Consider the following 22,568-nt stretch of genomic DNA (forward strand, 5'->3'; position numbering starts at 1 on the left):
ATATCATAGTTGAATTTGGATCACAAGCTTTTGGAATAGAAGAGTTCATATCGCTGGTGCCAAATCGGCACGTTGATTAATCCTAGTCTACCTTTGTAGCCTCTATACTATCCTCGTTCGTATAGTCTTCCCCCCAAATATATCCCCTTAGCCTGGAAGTTGGTGTATGAAATACAGCGTAGTTGACACATAAGAGTCGGCAAAGCGAAAATACTGACCCAGTTGATTTATTTGTAGAAATCAAACTTATTCTCTTCGCCCGTACCCTTGACCTGGCTTGAATAGGCGTCCTCGAGATCGCTCTGGATGATGTTGTAGCGGTTCTTGCGGACTGCACGGAGACCGGCCTCCTGCATGATGGCAGCGATAACAGCACCAGATAGGGGGTCGTTTCGGACGATCAAAGAGTCAAGGTCAACTTCGGGAGCCAGACTCATCTTGCCGGCAATGGTCGAGAAGATAAGGCGCCGTTCACGACGGTCCCGTAGCGAGGGGAATTCAATCTTTCGGTCGAGACGTCCAGGGCGCAGAAGAGCAGGATCGAGGGTGTCGGCTCGGTTGGTGGCCATGATGACCTTGACGTTAGCAGTCTGATCGAAACCATCCATCTGGTTGAGAAGCTCCAGCAGAATACGCTGGACTTCTCTGTCGGCGCCGGTTTGAGCATCGAATCGCTTGGTTGCAATAGCGTCAATCTCATCGATGAAGATAATGGCAGGAGAGTTCTCACGCGCCATACGGAAAACATCTCGGACCATCCTGGGGCCTTCACCCAGATACTTCTGAACGAATTCAGAACCAACGACTCGGATGAAGTTGGCAGTGGTCGAGTTGGCAACAGCCTTGACCAGCATAGTCTTGCCGGTACCGGGAGGACCATACAAGAGAACACCTCGAGGAGGGTCAATACCGATCTGCTTGTAAAGATCGAAGTGTGTCAAGGGCAATTCAACAGCTTCACGAATCTCCTGCTTCTGCATATCTAGACCACCAACATCGGCGTATGTTACATCGGGCTTCTCGTCGGCGCCAAGCATGGCAATGGAGGAATCGGCCTCGGGAGGAAGAATATCGACGAGGGCGTTGGAGTGTCGGTGGAGGGCAACCGAGGAAGAAGCTTTGAGCTTCTCGCGGTCGAGGGTGGAAAGGATTCTAACCACATAGTTGGATCCAGTGCTAGATTGAACAATACCAGTACTTTGGGAAATTCAAGTTAGCTAGCTTCAATGAACGACTGCGGAGAGAAGCATACTTTTGGTCAATCGCTTCCATAAACTGGCCAATCACTAATGGAACGCTTTGAATTCGCTTGATCTCTTCTTGAGCTCGAACCAGCTCTCGCTTCAGACTCCTGCACGCAATCAGCACTGTGTATATTAAGGAAGGATAATTCTTGAGATAGATTACCTTTGTTCATCCTTGATATACTCTTCTTGCAGTTGAATGTACCTGTACCAAAGCTATCAGTTCCCTGCCACTTTGCGATATCTGGAATCGGAGCGTCATACTCTAGTTGCCTCTGGAGCTTCTTCAAGTTCGCGTAATCATCTCCTCCATCGGTCGAAACGCCCTCGAAGTTGTCAATGGTAGGAATGGCTGAGTGCGCGGCCCTTTTGTAAGGTGCCACTTGGTTTGCTGGGTTTTCGACAGCGACGTCACCCATATCTGCGCTTGTGTTGTTTCTAGGGATCAGGTGCAAGACTCGAAGAAAAGTGATGTATTATCAAATACGTGTAAGAATTCGTTGGCGATCGATGTCGTGGATGTGCACAACTTATTTGTTGTTCGGTGGTTGAATGAGTGATGAGCTGCTTCGAGAAGATGCCAGGCGCCAGCAACGACGACGACGACACTAGGAGCTCAGGTAAACTAGCGCGAAGACGACTTAGTCATCACCAGGCTAGATAGCTTCACGTGACTCGACTACGTCAAAGAGCAGTAAGCATTGAGGCCAGTGAGGGTCCAGTTCCAAGCAGCTCTGATTGGTTCACGATATCATGTTTTAGGCAGGGCGGAGTGGGGTTACAAGCTTGCAGCAGCTGCAAGGCTCCAAGGCTCCAAGGCTTCTATGGGTGGTTGAGTGAATCAGATTGGTGAATTGATGGGGGGATCTGCCTCCACACCGTCGTGGGGACCCTGAAGGGGACTGTTTCTGAGGTGTTAGTGCTACCTACCTAGTAGGTACATGATAGTTACAGTGAGCGACGTGCTGCTGTACTTTGACACTTGACCCTTCTGAGGCTCTTGAAGCTGGGGGAATGCCTTAGCGGCCGAGCATGAATTACCTTATGTACCAGTGTAGTCAAAGGTTGATATGGCGGGTTTTGCGGTGAGAAGAGACTCATGAGTCTTTGGCATGGGCTCTGATAAGACAGTCCCGCGATGTTTTGGAGATACAGGGACTAGATGCCTTGATTGTAGGGGAAGGATATAATACAAAGTACCGTAATGAGTTGACGATAAATGATCTGGTGTTTTGTATTATTGGATGAACATGTACTTTCATGCACAGTTCCATGTAAACTCAAGTACCGTTATGTATTGTGGCTTATCTGGGTCGGATCAGTCGCCCGTTCACGGGATGATGCGGCGGTGATTCACTGGTCGGCGGCCGAGGAGTCAGTCACCTCACTGGACTTTCTACTTCTGACTTGTTCAATCTCCAACATACCCGACCACAACCTTGTTCTTCTTTTTTTCCCCCTTCTACGTACTGGCTTTTTGTCTTCCCGCAACTCGGTCTTCTGCCTCTATTGGACTACCTACCTATCTATACTACAACGGTCCGGCGTGCGTCTCTTTGTTGCGTCATTCCACCTCTCGGCACAGTACAGCACAGTCATCTGCTCTGTCCTGCTCTCCGCTCCTCTCCTCTCCTCTTCGCCCTGCCGTTCACGACTCGGCCGACGTTCGTCACACGCCAATATTGTCATTACCAATACCCCTCGTTTTCTCTTGGGCTGTTCTTGCACTCAACTCAACTACACGCACCATGTCGTCCTCTATCGCCATTCCCGCTGGCCCCTCGGCTAACCGCTCGTTCCATAAGGGCGCTGGCTCTTCTACCAACAGCCCGTTCGGTACCTCACCTTCGTCGTCCCCGCCGTCAGCCGGGAAGGATAAGGCCCTTCACAACCGCCGCCCGAGTCTTTTGAGTAAGTGAAAGCCCGGTCCCCTTCATACTGTGACTGCTACTGCAATACGGTTCCCTTATCATACACTCGACTGGTTTTCGTTATACTAAATTGATCTTGTTGTAGGCTCTTCTCTGTCCAAGCAAGAATGCACTGTTATTAATGTCGGCGATCCTGAGGGCCCTCCTCGACTGGTAGGTTCAGTTGAACACTTTGGCATCATGTCTCACTAACTTGTCAAGATCTCTTACCTCTCTTCGAGTCAAGGCTTCGCCTGGAACCCCGGTATGCTGTAACCATGTCATAGATCGGTTCGCAACTAACATGCGATAGAAATCTTCCTTCCGTCTTACATTGACTGCGACTATGTTCCTCTCGAGAACCGCCGCGATCCCGTGCACGAGATCGTTCTGAGCGACGACGAGTCCAAGAACATGCTTCCTCATTAAATCGACCTGCATTGCACTGCAAGCCCGGACCAGGTTACGATAGACATTTCCTTCTCACGAGATTCCCAATTTATCGTCTACTCTTTCATTATTCGACTATACTTTTCTTACGGCGTTAATATTCCCACGGCTTTTTCTTCCCCTCTCCGCCAGGCGGCGAGACGACCACACTTGTTTCAGCCTGTGCATCGCATGGACATTGTTTGATGGAGTACCTCGGGACAGGGTTCCCTAGTCGTTCGACTTGACAGCCTCACTTTCAGGCTTTGGCTTTGGCGGAGTATTACAAGGCAATGGCAAAGCATTCATCACCTCAGCGTCCGGCACACAAGGAATCGGTCTTTGGAATTAGATGGAGCAAAGACAAAGCCTGGATTCACGGGCAATAAGGGAGGGACTGGTTTTTATTTCACTTGGTGTTTTGAAGCAAAATTTCTTGTTCTCTTTGCGGCGTATATCTTTGTTACTGTCGGGCTGGTTTCCTGCGAGATGATGGCGTTTGGGATGACATGGTGTTTGTTAGTTGACTCAATTCATATTGTTATCACTTGACTGTTCTGGCCTGTACGTCAAATGACACCTGAGATGGTGATCTTCCCCCACCAACACCAATCACTGGCGGCCGAAATGAGCCGGCCCCCTCCCTCTCTTCCTTCCGATAACGATAACCTGCCCGGGCCGGAGCTAACAAAACGGGGCGATGGGGCCGATCGGGAACCCTGATGTCACCGAAAAGCCAACAGTATCTGCTTTGACAACAACAACAGAAATAATGACTGACATTATAAAGGCCTTCGAGTGACAAATTGCATACATAGATAGCGAAGCCATCTATGGATAAGACTGTTGTACCAGGCGAGAACAACTCTTGCTATTCGTGCTGTTTAATAGCATCCATGGCTGCCAGGACTCGGTATACACGACTCGACTACCATGATCAAGGACGCCGTAGCTTAAAGGATATAGTGTTTAGGTCGGAACGACAACTTGTAGAAGACTAAAGTACCCAGCCTCATTTCACTTGTATAGTCCTTCACTCAGGGCTCACAACTTGGTAACGGAGTCACAGGCCAGAAGTATGTGGCAAATAGTGTTTGTTGTTTCTGTCCTAGATCGTAAGGACATAAATATCTATGCCAAAAACTACCTTACGTTTTTGCGTGGATCGAGCTGTCAAGTATCACTATCCTCAGTGGTAGTTTCCTTGCTCCTCAAATCTTTCCTCCTGAGCACAAGTTGTGATATCAGAGAAATATTATCTCGAAATGATGGGTGGCATTCGGGGTCTTTTAAGTTAGCCATGACTAAATAATGGACTATCGCTGCTCGACTTTCCATTACTTGAGAGAGTCTACCTTGTAAGATAGAAACCAGACTTAGCAGCCCAGAAGGAGACACTGCATTGCTTCTATCCGCTTTACTGGGTGGGAGAAAAGGGGGTAGCCCAGATGCTGGTATAGATTGTCATAAATCCTGTAAATTATTCCACTTGACGCGGAATCACAAGCCATCGTCAGATTCTCTCTGATCATGCATTAGACTCAACTGAACCCAGCTCGGGCACTTGACCGCATCCCATGCGTCGACCCTCATCTCATACAGCACAAAGTCCTCTTTGGAAGTAGGTTTCCGATTCAAAGCAGCAGAGAAGACCGTCTCAGGTATCCTTGCCGACCTTTTTACAACGCGATCCGTATAAGCAAGGAAGGACTTCTTGTACTGCACGCATGCACGGAAGAGGGTACTCTTGCGACTCTCGTCAATCTTGTCACTGGTCTGAGAATCGGGCAATTCGCGCATTGAACATGAAGCATTCTCGTTCGATATCGCGAAGTCGATTCTAAACAATGAAGACTGTGAGCCTTGTGTGCAACGAATCCAGAGAACCCTGAATGAAGAGTCGTGCATCGACGTCTCTCGCTTCATCCACTCGTTGTTGGGATAAGCCAGAACGACATCAAGGGAAGATGGCTTGGTTGACTGCATCTTCAACAACACTTTTACTCTTTTGGAAGAGAAGATTGGAGTCGGAGAGTATGAAATGCTGCTATCCGTAAAATAACCACTTGGGTGAATGAACAGCTCGGTCGACTCGAAGTGGTTGAGGAGTGATTTTGGCACGCCAACGAGACACATGGACTTTGCTCTACAGTGTATCTGGGCCAAAGTCTCGCGATTGTGTTCGAGAAAAACACAAACAAGAAGATCCTGCACCTCGTAAAATAGCCATGCCAGGGAGGGAGTCGGTAGAGAGCAGTTTGTGGGCGTCATGATAGGAAGGCTGATACGGAGACCACGACTTGTGAGTTCTGGAGGGTTGGGAGCTGTTCTCATGGCCTTGATGCTATCGAAACTTCGGTACATACGGTCATAGTCTTTCTGCTGAAGGACTTGATACACTGGTTCTCGATCCCCATGTGCCTCCCCGGAAGGTTCGACAGGCATATGGTTTCTCAAGCTCTGTGACTTGTGTCCTCCCTTGGAGAATTGCGAAGGTGACCAAGCGAGGAATCCTGTTGCGCGAACATAATGATTGACCGGATCACTGTCTTGCTGTAGTGTCCACGCAAAGATACTGTAGTCCTCTTCCTGTCTAAGGATCTGCTCCTGTAGCCGAAGAAACGACTTTGATCCTTCGCCGTAGAGAAGAGGCATGTTGACATTGAACAAGCCTAGAAGGCAGTACGCCAAGTCTTCCTCCCTCGTGGTGGTTCTAGCTGATGCCCATGACATTCGCTCGGCGATATTGTACGTAGAAGGGTTCGCTCCACGCAGCACTGAGATGGGTATTCCTGTGACGCTGCCTATTCCTGAGGCGAGACTTCTCTTGGTGCCAATGACACTCCATTCCTTGGAACAGAGCTCCACGGTCTGGGGCGCGATCAATTCTTGCAGAGTCCATCCTCGGGTGAACCACCTGCTTTTATAAAACTCGACGACGGGAAAAGCCAGCGTAAGAGTGTGGTCGGTCACATCCTCCAAGTACGAATAGCAAACAGTTGCCCTCTGGTACCAACAGTACATAGAGTTGATAGCTTCAGAGAGCTCAGCGCTGCTGGACTTGTCGATGCAGCAGGTATCTATCCAAACCCAATCGAAGCCATCTTGAGCTGCTTTCCTGCAGCAGCCAGTAAGTTTGGCATAGCCTTGTTTGGAGGCGACAGCTACAGTACCGATGTCGCTGAAGAGGACTTCTTGTTCACCCCACGTGTGACTGAGTATTGCATATGAAGGGATCCGGCCAGTGAACTCTTGTAGAGAGAGGGTTGAGACATTTAAGAGCCGCATGCTGAATGATGCAGGAGAGAAGTGGGGATGAGTTGTCGGTCTATCTATTGGTTGATCGTTACCTTAGTAGGTACCTTACATCACGGTAAAAGGGTATTTCTGGAGTTCAAGTATACAAGTAGGTAATTAAGCTCAGATGAACTTTTATAGTATTAAGATGTATGCACCTCTATCGTGAGATCTATGTGCAAAAATTAGAACTGAATTATATACCTAACGCTTCCTTCATCCATCAATCATATCATGTATGAATTAATCATTAAAAAGTGACCCAAACGCTTTGTCGTCGACTCATATCATATCATATCATGGATATCATATTGAGAGATATACGTGACAAGCAGTAGCATAGTTTAGAAGAGAGCAATGGCACCGATGAAGGCCAAAACACCAGCAGGGGCGATGCGGCCGGCAGCAGCGGTGACAATGGCAGGGCTGGTACCCTCGGGAGGAGAGTAGTCGCCGGTAGGGTTGACGGGGACGGGGCCGGTGGTCTGGGGAGCCTCGGGGTGACCGGGCTCGGGCTTGGGCTGCTCGGGCTTTCCGGGGACGGGAGCGGGAGCAGTGGGGTGAGGACCGGGACCCTCAGGCTTACCGGGGTGACCAGGCTTGCCGGGGGTAGGCTGAGGGTAGTGCTCGGTCTGAGACTTGGTGACGGTGCAAGGACAGTCGGTGATGGTGAGAGTGGTAGGCTCAGTGACGGTGTAGGTCTTGTTGCCGTGAGTGAGAGTGGTTGGCTCAGGGCAGTAAGTAGTGATGGCAGTGAGAACCTCAGTTGTGTAGACAACAGTAGGGACGGGGATGATGGGCTTTGTGGGCTTGAGAGGGTGGCTGATGGTGCAGGGGCAGTCGGTGATGGTAAGAGTAGTCTCCTTGGTGACAGTGTAGGTCTTGTCACCGTAGGTGAGGGTGGTAGGAGCCGGGCAGTAGGTGGTGATGGCGGTCACGACCTCGGTGGTGTACTGAGTACCGTTACCGTAGACGGGGTAGTGAGGAGAAGCATTGGCAGCTCCGATGAGGAGGCCAGCAGCAGCAGCAGCCTTGAAGAAAGCCATTGTGATTGTTTGAGAGGATGGAATTGGGTGATCTGACTTTGTAACGAGTGAAGTGCAGAGCGAGAGTGATAACGACTGTAGCGAGTGTAGTTGGAGAGAGAAGGGGAAGAAGGCTGGGGCAGAGGTGAGGGTATTTATCTTGACTAGAGTCAACCCAAGTTCAATTCACATCGAAGAGATACAGACAAACAACAGACTCATCCCGATACAGCGGAGAAAGAGAGAGAGACAAAAACTCAAACGAGACTTGATCTAGTCTAATCTAGTCTTACCAAGGAAACTTAGATGGCATGGATGTCAAAGAGGCTAGGCTAGATAGTCTAGCATGTAAATGTCAAGCAACAAGTCTACTGCACAAGATGAACTAGACGAGGCAATTTTTCCTCATTGCGCCGCAGACTGCGTCTTTGGTCCAATCATGACCTCATTGAAGCTGTCTCTTGTACCTGCACTAGAGTCGTTGGGCTGAGGTGGGCTTGATGCTGGTCTTACAATACGAGGTTCAAGGACAAGGGCAAGGGCAAGGACAAGGATCAGGGTTAGGATCGGATCTTGGGCGGGTAAAAGACAAAAGACTCATTGATAAGAGAAAAATGAGGTGTGATTGTCTGGGGTTAGTCTACATACAGGTAGAGTCTAGAGAAGAAGACGTTTATTGGAGGAAAGACAGGTTTTTTTTTTATCTGCATGTGCACTTATTGAGTCTGGGGGTTACATTTGCATTCATAGCCTGAACGATAAGGTAATAACTACCTAAGTAAACAAATCAAGGATGGATGGATATCACCAACAATAGGTACCTAGGTATGGATCCCCAAGTTGACTTGACAGTGATGATCCGATCCGAAGGGGTCCGGGGCCCGGGGCCGAGTTAGCCGGACTCTCAGTGAACTGTAAACTTGGCTACGGTGGGGTACCTGCGCTAGGTCCACTGAGCTGTCGGTGGAGTGCCCCCATAAGTCCACACTCCGGGGAACTTTCTCTAGGTAGGTGGGTGCTCTTTTGACTTTTTGGCTTTTTTCACTTATTTCTTAGCGTAGATAGCAGATCCAATGACCATCAACGGCCCCTGCAGTTAGCATCAGGCTAATGCAGTGCAGTCACACTCTTTCAGAGTCAGTGACTGACTGTCAGCCACTTTTTTCTTGTTTTCTCTCAGTTTGTCTTATCTCTGGTTGACCTTCAACCGAATGCGCCGCTAAAAACATGCAAGGGGCAGGGGTTGCTGATGTGAGATGGCCTGTTATTGATTGACTGATTAGTAGTGTAGGAATCAGTTCATCAACACTGATGCTGATGCTGATGCTGATACTGATACGGCAATCCCGATTCCCTTGCCTGTGGTCAATGAGACAATGACTGACTGATCAATGGCATTGTCAGTTTGTCTTAGACAACTAATCAATCTCTAATTAAATATTTTCTTTTGGTGGCTTGCCACAGAAGCCGAGGTTATCTGTGACTGTTTCTTCATTTGTTGAACTCCAACCAAGGCGTTAAAGCTTACCCTGTGGCTTCACAAGTCAGACTTGACCCTGCATACTTTACAATCAAAGGACCATGCAAGGGATTGGAACTGATAAACAATGAAATTGATGTTCTTACAGTAAATCTAGTTCCCCATCAACTAATGCAATGCACGTGTCGATAAACGAGTTGCTTGATAATAACTCTATTTGTCTCCTCGTACATTTAACCCCAGCTTCTCAGTAACATCTCTCCAAGAACAAAGTATACACACTTACCCGTTGGTCCGGATTAACGGTATTTCTTAACGGTACAAAACTCAACGTCCAAGGTTCAACGTTTCATTTCGCTCGTGTTTCGTGGCGACACCAAAATCCGTGGCTGAGACATGTCTGATAACTGCTAATATTAATATTTGGGTGAAACAACGGCTGACAATGCCTCACACTCACTTCAGCCTCAAATCCGTTATTTCACAAAGTCCTCAACTCAAGACTGCGCCGACTGGTCCCCCAGTCAATAGCACAAGCGGATGGCGCCGCCAGCGAGGAGCCATTGTTTGATCTGATCTGATCTGATCTAGTCTTCAGGGTGTCAGAAGGATTGGCCGCTGAGAGCATAAGAAACGAAATAATTTGGTTACCTTATGCAAGCTTAGGCTAGTAGTTAGGCTACTTTACTCCTGTAACCTAAGCCTTAGAAGACAATTCTTGTGACACCCACCAGCTAGTCCAAGCTGGCTTTATTGTGCTAATATCTGAAAATTCGAATTGGCTATTCTGGAGGCTCAAGTTGATGCACAGCAGTAAAGATTGATACTGAATGCTAGTTACATATGCAAGAACCCGTCCGATACTTCTTCAAAAGACCAGAGAATCCTTATATGTACATCGTCAGTGAGACTCATGCCGTCGGAGACAAGGAGTACATGGCATGAGACGAGGTCATCAAATTTCAAATCAATATTCTAGAATACCTTGAGGAAATTCTATATCGGCTCTTGTATGCAGGCCCAATATTTACCATCTATCCACGGTTGGCGTAAATAGACTTTGCATTGCCCCCCATCACCTCATCCACATAGTCGACATATTTGATAGCCTCAAAATCCGGGTAGAGATCCTTTGTGCTGAGATAACCCAGGTACTCGGCGCGCTCTGGCAGGTTATCCTGACGGAACCATTCACAGTAGAGGTACTGTGGACCTGCAAGTCCAAAGATAAAAGGCAGGGACTTGTCACTCTGGTCATACGCAGTCTGAGCCGTGGCGATAGTAGCTTTGATGTCCTTTGTTGCCATCTGACTTTTTGTTAGCTTTTTCAACTTCAAACAAACTTCCAGCTTGTTTGTAAACTAACCAGGTTGCGAGGGATCCTCTCGCCGCTGACTTTCTCCAGATGGCTATGGATTTGTTCCTGAGTCCAGATCTCATTGTAGGCAAACACAGATTTGTTCAGAGTACGATCATCAGTGATAATCTTGGCCAGATATTTTCCAACGTCTCTAAGATCCGTGATGGCTGTGGCATGGGAGCCATCCTCAGCGATGACCGTGGCAGGGAACTTGAGGGCGTAATCAATCTTGCCAGATGGGAGAGGCGGGAGAGAAACCTGGTACCACAAACCAACGTCGATGATGGTGTAGGGCAGGTAGATTTTCTTGACGTGGTTGATGATGATTTCTTTCTATAAAGTTGTCAGAGAAGAAACTAGCAGATAGATATTGGAATGACTTACAAATTCCCTTAGAAGCATGACACCAGAAGGAGGACAACTTGGACCGAAGCCACTGGGGACAAAACGCTTGACTCCAGCTTCCTTGGCAGCGTTTGCCAGAGCAATCTCGGGACCAGTCGTGAATGGGACCAGAGAACTCACGACAACTTCTTGGCCGGTAAGAGCCTTAACAAGCTCTTGGTGATTGTTTTCGAGGTTGATGGCCACAACTGAGGCCCCCATCTGCCTGATTTGTTCAATCTCGGGCTTGTTGATGGAAGCAGGTCGAACAAATGCGGTCAAGTTCTGCTAGGCTATTAATGTCGGGATGCGTGGGATAAACGCGGAGGAAACTTACAAACTTGGTTTCAGAAGCTGTAAGTGCTGCGATGGTGGACAAGCCAACCTCGCCGTTTGCGCCGACAATAGTGACATTCATTGTGATGTTTGGTTCGTAGGAGAGAGTGAGTTGTTTTGAAATTGTGATGGTGATGGTATTGATTGAGGTACATGGCTAAAGGCCATTATATATATACTCATTTAACAAGACCTGGAATACAATCTCGGGTGTTTTCTTACAAATTGTTGATTTGTTGTTCAAGTTGAGGCTTTGTAAGTCATGGTCGGAATTTGCTCCGCCGAAATGTCGGCGGTTGATTTAAGGCCCACTATCGTAAGAAACACACCCGACACAAACAGCAACTCTGTAGGAAGAATTCAAGTTTGATTTCAGTGATACGGAATCATAGAATGGAAATATAAAGAACGATAGAGTATATCTAATAAACCATAATATGGCGATAATCACTGCAATCGTCTTCAGATTGTTTCAAACGACATGGACCCGTCTTTTGAAATCATAACAAACAAAACGCCATTGCACTCATGTAGTCGATGCTCTGAAAACACTTCTGAACTATACCATGGTCCAGTTGTACGCCAAGTTACAGACGGATAACCCAGCACACGAGTTTTAGAGGCTCGAGAGATGAGGATATGTTTCTCAAGATGAGGGAAAAAAGGAAGCATTGGTCTGTAATGATTGGCCTCTAGAAGTCGCCTTTAGAATTCAACTGAGACCATATGTTGGTGGTATTGGGAATTACTAGATCTGTCGCTCAATAAACATTCCATTACGACTGCCTCTTATTCTATTCCATGTCTCTAGTTAAATCCAGTGGAAGGGTGTCTGGGTGCCAAGTTATTGTGTCGACATTGCCCGCGCGGGAATGAATAATCAAGCCAGTAAGAGAACTGCCACTTCACTAAGAATCAGTCAGTCAAGTTAACTCAAGATCTGCGCGCGGTAATCTGCTGCTGCTACTGCTGCGCCGTGTAAGATAATTGGATACTGCTGAGACTCGAGATCTCGGACTCTGATTACTCAGATCCTATTCCATAGTCCGAGGTACGTGGCCTTTAACGAGACGTAGTATTTTGCTCATGACAAGTTGTTTGGACCAAAGTTCTTTTGCATCAGGCTAAAGTCGCGCGCGGGAGATCCACTCACTTTCAGCCCATCATGGATGGTAGTTGGTACTGTACTGTAACCGCGCGGGGAGGTTCAATTACTAACAATAAGTTCCTAAAAAGGAAATTGTCGAGTTAAGTGTAACGTTATGACATGACTTCCATAGTTCAAGACTGAATGACATTTGAAAGTAATGGACACAAGATTGAATATCATGGGTATGAAAATTAATATATAATAGAGATAAAATGTTATGATACCACTGATTATATCCAGACAAATCTCATCAATCAACACAATAACAACCATATCATGTCTCCTCTCCAATACTTCCTCGTCGCAGGCGCCACAGGTCGTCAAGGCGGTGCAACAGTAGATGCCCTCCTCAACCATCCCGATATCAAAATCAACCCCAAGCAAGTATACGCTCTCACCCGCCAAGCATCTGGCTCTGGAGCCGTCAAACTCCGAGAAAAGTTCGACGATATCAATATAATCGTCGGTGACTTGAACGATCCCGAAGCCATCTTCCAGCAACTCGACAAGTCCATTCTTCCCATGACTGGAATCTACCTCGCTCAAGCCCACGGGCCAACAGAAGTCTCTGACGCAAAGGGTTTCATCGATTCTGCCGCTAGCAATGGAGTTCCTTACTTTGTCTACTCGTCTGTTGACCGTGGTGGTCGTGAACTCAGTGATAAGGATCCTTCGTACTGCAAGACCTTCTCTGACAAGTTCCTTATCGAAAAGCATCTCATCGGCGTATGCACCAACAACAAAATGGACTACACCATCATCCGTCCAACCTGGTTCGCTGACAATGCCTGGTGGGGGTTCCCAGGCGCACTTTGCATGACAGGCTGGAAGGTGAACATGGCCGGTAAGAAGATGCAGGTCACCGTGACCAAAGATATCGGCAGATGGGCTGTCGAGGCTCTTCTCCAGCCTGACAAGCGCAGCATTCGGAATGAGGCTCTCAGTATTGCTAGCGAGGAGCTCAGTTTCAAAGAGATTGATGACATCTTTATCAAATATACCGGCAAAGGCGTACCAGTCACCTACAGTCTTTTGACCCGCCTTCTGATCTGGCTGAGCAAGGACTTGAATACCATGTTTGGGTTTATTGGAGAGAGGGCTTACGGTGCTGATCTCCCTTGGTTGAGGTCTCAGTTGAAGCCGACCACTTTTGAGGAGTATGTCAAGAGTGATGTTCCGACGGCAGGAAAGGTTTAGTTAGAATATGCTACACTGTTATTTCATTCGGTTTTATTCCCTGAAAGGCATATTGAGTCATCAAGAGTGAAGCTATGCACAAAATGTAGTAGGACTAAGTGATGGTAAAAAAGAAAACCAAGGCATGCTTCCATTCGAACCCATGGCTTCCAAAAAGCAAGGAGTGACCAGCGGGTGAGAGTTTTAGGATTTTAGATTCGTGATTAAAGAGAGATTATAGGTTTCTAGGACGGATACCGCTGGACCACTCCTGCTGAAGGTATACAGAGTTAAACCGATATATAAAGGGATGCCTACGTGCCCCTGGCGAGATCTCAAAGCACCTCCTCGACCTTTAGATACACACTCGATATCACCCCCGTTTTGGGCACGCAATTCACATACTCGAATCTCGCATCTCCCTCTCTCAGGATCGAGACTTCATGCCACGTCCTAAACTTCCTGCCCTCTCCAAAAACCTTGTAATGAGTCAAAGCACCACGGTATATAGCCAGATGGGACTTGTGGCTCTTAGCCCATGTCTCGAGAGCTTCGAGACTAGTAAAGAAGCCCGTTCCACAAGACTCTTTTTGGGGAGCACTCTCCGGGAAAGATGGATCCTGGTTTCTAAGATAGCGCAGTCCCAAAGCTCCCGTCTCCGGGGAATTGTCCCATAGGTACTCAAGGCCAGATCGGAGCGTGGGCTCGAGTTTTGTGTTGTAGGAGTCGGCTTCTTCTTGGCTGCAGTTTTCCCAGAATTGACCCGAGCGTATATGAGCTACATTCTCGGTGTTGGTGCCGATGAGATATTGTCCCAGACCTTTGGGCGTTGTGGTTGGAGGAGTGTGATCTGATGATGAAGGGAAAAGGTCGTGAGCAGACGATGGGATTCTGTCTCTGGCAGCGCCCCAATAGGCTGATAGTGTATGTTCAGGAAAGGTTGCACCAGGAAGTCTTGCGAGGCCGGGGAGGTAGTCAAGACCGGAATAATTTGTCTCGAGTCTGGGATACTCGGTGATAAAGGCTTCTCGCCAGATGCCTACTGAGGCACGCCCTTGTGGGGACAAACAGGAGTAGATTGACTTGAGTGAGAGTTTCTCAAGGCCTTCATCGTATGCTGTCTTGTCATCCCAATAGCAGACCCATATCGTCGTTTCTTGTACATCGCATCCATCAATAACGGCAAATGTCTCATATGCCGATGGACCAGTCTCTCCTCGTAACCATGACTGAATTGTTGCAACAGTCTCATCTCGAGCATGGTCGGCATCTTGGCTGAAATCGTGTTTCTGAACTCCGATATACGCGGCGCAAACATGTGTGACATCATCAGGCAATGCGAGATGCCATCTCGGAACAGGAACGCGATGGTTCTTGGGCTTGCGCAACGGATAGATACGTACTGGGCAGGACATTGTCAGATATCGTAGCTTAGAGCTTTGGTTGACCTGGCGATGGATGCTGTGACTTCAATGAGGTTGGACATGGTGAGGTGAGGGGTTGGGGAACTGGAATTAGAATTGGAGGCGAGCATGTCGTTTGATAGGACGCCCTTGTTTGGAATCAATATGTTGAAATGATCACGCATTATTCGGTTTAGAGTCAAGATTCCAAATTACACTAATGACCATGACCATGTGAATCAAGCCATGGACAATTCACCCTCATATCGTGGTCCTCCTCTGAGTATATTCAAATCGTTATCTCTCTTGGCGTTGAACGGCTGCCACGCCGTCCTCTCGGAAGTTGATATATCGGCACTGTCCCTGGAATTCCGAGCGACAACGGAGACCCTGAATCTCTCGTCACGCAATTCTAGAAGCATCTTTTACAATTCCGAATGCAGGGTCTCTTCATCTTTATCGCTGACTATCAGTTGCTATTGGTTCGTCTTGATGCGCCATCGGGATGTGTCCCGGAAATTGTGGTGTTGATTGCCGGGAGTGCATATACTTATCCCGATCAGATGATGAGTAAGTAAGTTACAACGGAACAGGTGAGGGGTCAATTGAAGTTTATTTTGATCATTTATCATTTCTCACTGTGTAATTCATTGTTCTTATTGTAGCATAAGCGGTAGAGGTACCGGCCAGAGTCAGCGTGTCACAACTTCTAGATGTATGCCCGTTTTCCAGTCTCTCATTTCTATTTCCAATTACAGCAATCACCTAGTCGCTAAATTAATTCCATATCTTACCTATCATTGAGGCCCTACCATACAATACCTAGACTAGTAGAGTGGGCACGGAATGGGGAACGGGGTCGGGGTCGGCTCCCGATGACCGTCGGTTGTAGGTCCCTAGAGCTTCCCCGCAAACGCCATCCCCGTGTGCTCCACTCCACTATCTTACAGGCGGCTCAGTGCTGCCACAGCACCTAGAGAGTAGGCGGGCTGTAGGCTACCTTAGGTACACGGACTGGTGATATCTCGGCATCTCGGAGCCAACTCGTTTGGAATCTCTTGGGTTTACCGGAGACAGACAAGATTACCGTCAATTCAATGGCATTCTGCGGGGGAAAAGGTTAATAAATGGCTTGCCTCTTGTGCATTCTCTCCAACCTACTTTATCTATAAAAGATCCCCAACTCCCCCTCTTCTCCATCCTCTCTTCTACAATGGCTTCATCCTCTCCTAGAAACATCATCTCAAAGAACAAAACTCCAATCGCAGCCGTCGCCGCCTTCGTCTCAGCAGCAGCAGTCCTCACTTCAATCTACCGATCTTTCACATCCTACAAAATGTCTCACAACCTCCACCCCAGCATCAACAAGGGCATCACCAAGGGCTCTTCCAGCTTCTCTGGTGGTAAGCTCCGATGCAAGTGCTCCTCCAACCCCGTCGAGGTCACCCTCAACGGCCAGGTCGCCCACAATCACGCCTGTGGTTGCTCCAAGTGCTGGAAGCCTGAGGGTGCTCTCTTCTCCGTCGTCGCTGTCATCCCCCGCGATCAGCTTCAGATTACTGCCAACGGTGACAAGCTCTCCATCGTCGACGAGAGCGCTGCTATCCAGCGACACGCCTGCCGCGACTGCGGTGTTCACATGTTTGGCCGCATCGAGAAGGAGCACCCCTTCAAGGGTCTTGACTTTGTTCACGTCGAGCTCTCTAGCGACAACGGCTGGCAAGAGCCTCAGTTCGCTGCCTTCGTCTCCTCCATCATCGAGCAGGGCTTCCCCGCCGACAAGGCCAATGAGGTTCGCTCCCAGTTCAAGGAGCTTGGCCTCGAGTCTTACGATGCTCTCTCCCCTCCTCTGATGGACGCCATCGCCTCTTGGACCGCCGCCAAGGCCAAGATCTAAGCGTCTCCTTATAATGTAAGACACTCCTCATCAGAGTGTGCTGTGTTACAAAAGATTTACGAGAAATGGTTAAAGTTAGCGGGTGTTGAAGGTCTGGTGGTTGTTGTTTCCGATATGCAATTGGTCTACAGATGAAAGGAGGTTGTCACTGATAGTGAACCCCATGAATGATATAAATGGTATGAAAGGAAAGAAAAGGATGGACAGATAAGCTCAAAGATAGCATCTATCAATCCAAACTCACGATTTAACGCACTATTTCTGCCGTGGACTTTGTGTGCACTTGTATACAGTATAATCAAGATCAGATGCTATTACAGTTGTCACTACACGATTACTACACAGCGTGCTTGAGAGTAGAAGTAGGATATTGACCAGACAACAGTAAATATTTCCTTCTTCTCCTGCCTACCTAGGTACGGATACTGTATCTGGATAATGGCAGCTTATTCCAAAGCAGTATATGCACCATCAAGATCACGCCCACTTAGACATCATGGCCAAGGCATGACGTTGAATCTCCTGACCAATCATATCTCTATAAATCCGAGCGAACCAATCAAAACTGTATAAGCAAGGGTACTGCTCTTGTCAGCGGAGATGTCCGCGGGGTGGCAGAGCAGTAAGATCCGCGGTAGCCAAGTTAGTCCCGACTTATAAGCATCAGAGCCATAGAACTGAACCAATTCTCGGCCTTATTAACCAAGCAGAACATGCCGTTTCCGAGCAGACAAATAAATCATTTAGCTTAGCTCAAGAGTTTTGATCAGTTGAATGCAACGCCACCATCGATTCATTCACTTTTTATCCGTACTCATTGTTTGATTCCCCTCCACACAATGTCTCGCAAGGGTAGATCAAAGGTTAAGTCTGGCTGCAAAACGTGCAAGTGAGTACATATTCTCCCCCTTAGAGATCACATACTAACAATACAATTCAGAGTGAGAAAGGTGAAATGTGATGAAGGTCGTCCAGCATGTCAAAGATGTCTCTCAACTGGTCGTATCTGTGACGGATATGGCATCTGGGGTGGAGGATCCCAGGCTTTGACAGCCAAAGCCAAGCATATGCATATGCATATCCCAGCCACGGCCTTCACTTCGCTAAACCCCCATGAGAAACTCTACTTTGACTGGTTCAAGTGCCGCACCTCGACCAAGATATCCGCTACTTTCTCCTCGGGCTTTTGGAGTACCCTTGTTTTCCAGGCTGGATCTAAGGAACCAGCTGTCCTGCATGCACTACTCGCCCTGAGCTCGGCTCACAAAAAGGGTGTTGTCGAGATGGGTATACACAGAAATTTACTCGAGGCTGAAGCAATAAACCAACAGGAACAGTTCACCTTACAGCAATACGTCAAGGCCATTGGACATCTGCAGCCACACTTCTCCGCCAGGGACAGGGCATCTTGTCGCGTCGCTCTCATCACATGCGTCGTCTTTGTATGCTTGGAGTTCTTTCGAGGTCACTTTGCGACGGCTCAGATTCATCTTCAAAACGGCCTTGACATTCTTGCCCATATGCAGGGTCTTGCCGATGCTAAATCGGGCATCCTTGCACTAAAACCCTGTCAAGAAGCCACTGATGCTTGGATAGTTGAGGCCCTCTCCAGGCTACACATCCAGGTCGAGCTCTTTAGACACCTCTATTATCACTCCTGTGTCATCTTGCAGCCAGCGCCCTACCCCCAAACTACTCCACCTGATCATTTCGACAGTCTCAATGATGCCTGGAAAGGGTTGGAGCTCGTCTACAACCAGATATTCCACCTTACCCACCGAGCCCGTCAGCAGCGCATAAATGCGACCGAGCACATGTCCCAACAACTTCTCATAACAAGACTAGCCCAGTGGCATAGCATGTTCCAGGAATTCTTGAACACTCGTTCGTGCGGCCCAAATAGAGACATGGAAAAAGCATACCAGGTCGTGCGCATACAGTATGCCATGATAAACATCATGGCTGACACATGCATACACAACAACGAGATGGTGTACGACGCATGTACAGACAAGTTTATCTTGCTCATAAAAGAGCTCACAGGCTTATGGGAGGTGTCTACCTATGATCATGACCTCGAAGACGAGATGCCACTGCATATCATGACAACGTGCATGCCCAGATCGATCGTCGACATTGGCTGGTTACCAGCTCTATACTTCACAGCCGTGAAGTGCCGAGTGCACCGCATTCGAATCGAAGCGCTCAAGCTCCTCAGAACAAGTCCTCATAGGGAAGGTATCTGGGATGCTCACGTCGCTGCATGCGTTGCCAAGAAGGTCATTGAGTTGGAGGAAGGGGACTTTTATCAAGGTGTTGACCTGGGGGATGACTTCCCTCTCAACAGCTCAATGCGTGATCGGGATCTCCAGCTACCGCTATTGCCCGAGTACCTCAGATTGAGCGAGATTGAGACGGAGCTCTCGGGGGCTCCGATGAATAAGATATTGCTGTACGGGAAGAAGGAACAAGAGGGCATTAACAGGAGAGTCCTCTTGTCAGAGTACAACGTGAGCGAGCAAACCTGGAAGGATACATGATACGTAAACGATGAAACATGACTGATGATGAGATAATTTATAAAGAATAAATGAGACACATACTTTAGTAATTCTATACCATACGCGAACGAATACCCTGCCCAGACGGGAGGTGACCAAGTGATAAGATAAGCGCTAATGCACCCCATCATCTCCATTCCCGTTACCAAGTCGGTGCAGGGTTCCAAAGTAAACAATTAACTAACACAGCCGCGGGGCACCTTGATAGTCCAATCCGACCCTCTCTCTGCCTCTACACCAATACTTATTCCCTTTCTCTCTCTTCTCTTAAACCTCTAGTCATGGACTCTGAATCTGTTGTCTCACAAGTCCAGCGCAAGATCGAGCTGCAGGCCCCCGAGGATCTCTCATTCCTCATCGCAAATGTCCGTCGCGCCGCAGCAGAACGTCTAAACGAGGCTTTTCCTCATGTCGAGGGCAATGATGGCGAGGATGAGTTACGGAATCAGATAGAGAAGCTTGTCAATGAGGTATATTTCTCTATACCCCAACTCCCATCTTAAACGCAATGCTGATTTATATACCAGTACATCGACAAAACCTTCTCCATCGCATCACCAAACCTCTCCATAAACGGCATGCCTGTTGTCCCAGATACGTTCCTCTCCGAAACACCCGCCGAGCCAGAATCCGTCTACGAACCCTTCGATACGCGCAAGCGCCGTCGTGTCGCAGACCTCATCACCCAGGAAGAAAAGCTCCTCGAGGATGTCGCAGCCCTCAAGCGCACCGTGCCCGCCACCGCCGCTGCAAACCAAGCAGAGCAGCTACGCGACAGCCTTAAGCGCGACGACGATATGCTGGAAGCCCGCAAGAAGCAGATCGCTGCCGAGGCGGCGGCAATAGAGCTTGATGTCCATCTGCTTGAGAGGCAGGATGGCGTTGAGGCCGGGTTCCGAAATGCCGTCGCGGGCTTGGGCAGGTTGAAACGCGAAATGCCTGCGGTGGTGGCTAAGATGGAGAGGGCGCGTGTCGCTGGCGAATATGTCGTTACACAGGGACGATGAAGATACGCAGTTGCCTCTCCAACCTTACATATATACCCAGGGCGGCAATCACTCCATTTCGGATAGTCGCAGCGGACATGCTTGGGTGTTAAGGCGCATTGGATTAATCGACGAATTTTATCATGGCATTCTGGAAGAATACATACGTCTCGCGACCACGCCTATTGTTGGAAACTGTTACATTCATGATCAGAAAGATCTCGAGCCAAACAACTAATGTCTAACGTAAGTCTAGACACAAACGAAGTCGGCCAATCCAGCCTGTTCGTTACAGCTGAAGGAGAGGGGCTTTGCAAGGCTTTTCCATTCCTACGAACGTCGCGCTCCACCTGAGTCTTTCGCAACGGATTCTCATCACTTCTTATTCTCGCTCCCACAAACTCTGGAACCTCAATCGTTTGTTGAAGAAAAAAAAAAAAAAAGTATAATAAACGAGAGAAATATGCGGTCTATATTAAGGCGCAGAGAAACCGCTCTGTCTATCTTTCATCGATACCAATTCCCATGACATATCTCCAGCCATTTAAGCAGCAGCAGGGGCGGGAGCAGGAGCAGTCTGGGTAGCATCAGCACCTTCAGCAGCGGGGGCAGCCTCGGGAGCCTTTGTAGGCTCCTGAATCTCAGAGCCGTTGTTCTCGATGACGTTGGCGTCCTTCTTCTCCCACCAAGCAGGACGGGCGAACTCAGGCTCGTGCCAAGGACCGGCATCGCTGTTCTCACAGCCACCCTCGCACTGGCACTCGCCACCGAAAGCCTTGGGGAGGTTCTCGGCAGGAATCTGCTTGAGGAGCTCGCTCTTGTAGCCGGATCCGAGAATGTTGATCTTGGAAACGGTGACGGGGTCGAGCCAGCCCTTGACGATGCTCCAGACGGTCGAGAAACCCCAAGGGGCGTTGATCATATACAACTTGCCGAGGCGCTCGGGGTAGTAGTTCTGGGAAATAACGGAGGCCTGCTTGACATAGGAGTAAACCTGGGGAACCTTGCCGATGGAGACACCCTTGAGGTCCATGACAGTGCAGCACGTCTCGAGGAGGTGGCCGGCCTTGCGGGAGCAAGCGGGAAGACGGGGATCGGCGACGCGCTCGTACTCGACAGCAAGGTTGGTAAGCATGCGCTCAGCGGTAGTGATCTTGTACATGGCGTTCAGGTCGATACCGCCAAGAGTCTCAATGTAGATAGGTCGGCCATCCTGTGCAGAGGAAAAAAAAAAAGGATCGTTTAGCATACAATATCCTGATGTTTCTTATGAACGACTTGTCATACCTTATCGGTCTTGTGGTAGAACTGGGTGTAGTACTTTCCGATCTCAGCCTTCTCAGGGTAGTCCCAGACAGGCACAGTCTCGTCGAGCTTGGTCTCCTTTCGCCATTTCTCGGTGTCCAAGAACCTGTAGTGGCGGTCAGCCCCCTGTCGCAACGGTGTGCTTCTCCTTCCACCGCCATCAGATAAAATGGAAAAGTCTTACATGGCTTTTGAGGCTTCGACATCGAACTTTCGCGCTCGGAGGAATCGAAGCTGTAATGGTCGTTGTCAGTATCTGCTGTGTTGCATGGGCGTCGCGTAACATGGCCCTTTTTCAGGGTCCATGGAGCTTAGCTTTATCTCATACCAGAGTCAAGGTGTCCAATCGCTCGGTGCAGCCCTCGGACTCGAGCATCATGCGAAACTGGTGGAGCTTGGCAATCTGGTCCTCTGTGAGGTAGCCAGCATGGCCGTCCTGCTTCTCAGGACCCTTGATAGGGAAATCATAGTTGTCGTACTTGGGGTTCAGATCCATGGTGATAGTAAGTGGTGGGGTAGGTTGGGAAGAGAAGGAGGGGGGGAAGAAGAAGAATAATAATCCGCAGTTGGGAGAACGGCGGAATGTAAGATTAAAAAGTGACGAGACGGAGAATAACGCCAAGAA

At 48.6% G+C, this 22,568-nt stretch overlaps 10 protein-coding genes across 10 annotated transcripts; 4 read left to right on the forward strand and 6 right to left on the reverse strand.

Annotated features, from left to right (window-relative positions):
- Positions 1-51: 51 nt before the first annotated feature.
- B0J16DRAFT_344998 (26S protease regulatory subunit 6B) lies at positions 52-2,006 on the reverse strand. The gene is made up of 4 exons (XM_046128220.1): positions 1,509-2,006; positions 1,408-1,449; positions 1,253-1,351; positions 52-1,197 (listed from the first exon to the last, which is right to left on the reverse strand). The coding sequence occupies exons 1-4, from the start codon at positions 1,661-1,663 to the stop codon at positions 228-230; spliced, it is 1,266 nt and encodes a 421-aa protein (XP_045981393.1). The 5' UTR covers positions 1,664-2,006; the 3' UTR covers positions 52-227.
- Positions 2,007-2,992: 986 nt separating this feature from the next.
- B0J16DRAFT_386033 (uncharacterized protein) lies at positions 2,993-3,583 on the forward strand (the record flags this gene model as incomplete). Its single annotated transcript, XM_046131550.1, has 4 exons — positions 2,993-3,155; positions 3,261-3,328; positions 3,377-3,419; positions 3,468-3,583. The coding sequence occupies 4 exons, from the start codon at positions 2,993-2,995 to the stop codon at positions 3,581-3,583; spliced, it is 390 nt and encodes a 129-aa protein (XP_045981394.1).
- A 1,066-nt stretch (positions 3,584-4,649) lies between these two features.
- On the reverse strand, positions 4,650-6,896 carry B0J16DRAFT_345006 (heterokaryon incompatibility protein-domain-containing protein). The gene has a single exon (XM_046128221.1). The coding sequence runs from the start codon at positions 6,869-6,871 to the stop codon at positions 5,084-5,086; it is 1,788 nt and encodes a 595-aa protein (XP_045981395.1). The 5' UTR covers positions 6,872-6,896; the 3' UTR covers positions 4,650-5,083.
- Positions 6,897-6,986: 90 nt separating this feature from the next.
- Positions 6,987-8,165, reverse strand: B0J16DRAFT_345007 (uncharacterized protein). The gene has a single exon (XM_046128222.1). It carries the CDS (start codon positions 7,924-7,926, stop codon positions 7,225-7,227), a length of 702 nt encoding a protein of 233 aa, XP_045981396.1. The 5' UTR covers positions 7,927-8,165; the 3' UTR covers positions 6,987-7,224.
- Positions 8,166-10,419: 2,254 nt separating this feature from the next.
- Positions 10,420-11,547, reverse strand: B0J16DRAFT_356748 (uncharacterized protein; the record flags this gene model as incomplete). Its single annotated transcript, XM_046129493.1, has 4 exons — positions 10,420-10,692; positions 10,752-11,078; positions 11,130-11,414; positions 11,467-11,547. The coding sequence occupies 4 exons, from the start codon at positions 11,545-11,547 to the stop codon at positions 10,420-10,422; spliced, it is 966 nt and encodes a 321-aa protein (XP_045981397.1).
- A 1,344-nt stretch (positions 11,548-12,891) lies between these two features.
- Positions 12,892-13,812, forward strand: B0J16DRAFT_401217 (uncharacterized protein; the record flags this gene model as incomplete). Its single annotated transcript, XM_046132563.1, has 1 exon — positions 12,892-13,812. One exon carries the CDS (start codon positions 12,892-12,894, stop codon positions 13,810-13,812), a length of 921 nt encoding a protein of 306 aa, XP_045981398.1.
- A 77-nt stretch (positions 13,813-13,889) lies between these two features.
- Positions 13,890-15,493, reverse strand: B0J16DRAFT_345008 (heme-containing dehydratase protein). Its single transcript, XM_046128223.1, has one exon. The coding sequence runs from the start codon at positions 15,204-15,206 to the stop codon at positions 14,127-14,129; it is 1,080 nt and encodes a 359-aa protein (XP_045981399.1). The 5' UTR covers positions 15,207-15,493; the 3' UTR covers positions 13,890-14,126.
- A 640-nt stretch (positions 15,494-16,133) lies between these two features.
- On the forward strand, positions 16,134-17,421 carry B0J16DRAFT_345009 (Mss4-like protein). The gene has a single exon (XM_046128224.1). It carries the CDS (start codon positions 16,408-16,410, stop codon positions 17,089-17,091), a length of 684 nt encoding a protein of 227 aa, XP_045981400.1. The 5' UTR covers positions 16,134-16,407; the 3' UTR covers positions 17,092-17,421.
- A 743-nt stretch (positions 17,422-18,164) lies between these two features.
- Positions 18,165-20,659, forward strand: B0J16DRAFT_356750 (uncharacterized protein; the record flags this gene model as incomplete). Its single annotated transcript, XM_046129494.1, has 3 exons — positions 18,165-19,601; positions 19,967-20,122; positions 20,180-20,659. 3 exons carry the CDS (start codon positions 18,165-18,167, stop codon positions 20,657-20,659), a joined length of 2,073 nt encoding a protein of 690 aa, XP_045981401.1.
- Positions 20,660-20,920: 261 nt separating this feature from the next.
- B0J16DRAFT_158472 (CRAL-TRIO domain-containing protein) lies at positions 20,921-22,527 on the reverse strand. The gene is made up of 4 exons (XM_046122166.1): positions 22,272-22,527; positions 22,128-22,177; positions 21,926-22,049; positions 20,921-21,851 (listed from the first exon to the last, which is right to left on the reverse strand). Exons 1-4 carry the CDS (start codon positions 22,437-22,439, stop codon positions 21,183-21,185), a joined length of 1,011 nt encoding a protein of 336 aa, XP_045981402.1. The 5' UTR covers positions 22,440-22,527; the 3' UTR covers positions 20,921-21,182.
- Positions 22,528-22,568: the final 41 nt, after the last annotated feature.

This window comes from Fusarium flagelliforme, assembly GCF_020744385.1.
Source record: "Fusarium flagelliforme strain FIESC 12 MPI-CAGE-AA-0113 chromosome Unknown B0J16scaffold_5, whole genome shotgun sequence".
NCBI lineage: Eukaryota > Fungi > Ascomycota > Sordariomycetes > Hypocreales > Nectriaceae > Fusarium > Fusarium flagelliforme.

Excerpts from the sequence above, each read along its gene's own strand:
- B0J16DRAFT_345008 (XM_046128223.1), bottom strand. The coding sequence starts at position 15,206 with ATGTCCTGCCCAGTACGTATCTATCCGTTGCGCAAGCCCAAGAACCAT.
- B0J16DRAFT_345007 (XM_046128222.1), bottom strand. The coding sequence starts at position 7,926 with ATGGCTTTCTTCAAGGCTGCTGCTGCTGCTGGCCTCCTCATCGGAGCT.
- B0J16DRAFT_158472 (XM_046122166.1), bottom strand. The coding sequence starts at position 22,439 with ATGGATCTGAACCCCAAGTACGACAACTATGATTTCCCTATCAAGGGT. Across the intron at positions 22,178-22,271 it reads GATTGGACACCTTGACTCTG|CTTCGATTCCTCCGAGCGCG; the intron begins GTATGAGATAAA and ends CGACCATTACAG. Across the intron at positions 22,050-22,127 it reads GTCGAAGCCTCAAAAGCCAT|GTTCTTGGACACCGAGAAAT; the intron begins GTAAGACTTTTC and ends CCGCCACTACAG.
- B0J16DRAFT_345006 (XM_046128221.1), bottom strand. The coding sequence starts at position 6,871 with ATGCGGCTCTTAAATGTCTCAACCCTCTCTCTACAAGAGTTCACTGGC.
- B0J16DRAFT_344998 (XM_046128220.1), bottom strand. The coding sequence starts at position 1,663 with ATGGGTGACGTCGCTGTCGAAAACCCAGCAAACCAAGTGGCACCTTAC. Across the intron at positions 1,450-1,508 it reads AAGCTCCAGAGGCAACTAGA|GTACATTCAACTGCAAGAAG; the intron begins GTATGACGCTCC and ends GCTTTGGTACAG. Across the intron at positions 1,198-1,252 it reads ATGGAAGCGATTGACCAAAA|TACTGGTATTGTTCAATCTA; the intron begins GTATGCTTCTCT and ends AATTTCCCAAAG.
- B0J16DRAFT_345009 (XM_046128224.1), top strand. The coding sequence starts at position 16,408 with ATGGCTTCATCCTCTCCTAGAAACATCATCTCAAAGAACAAAACTCCA.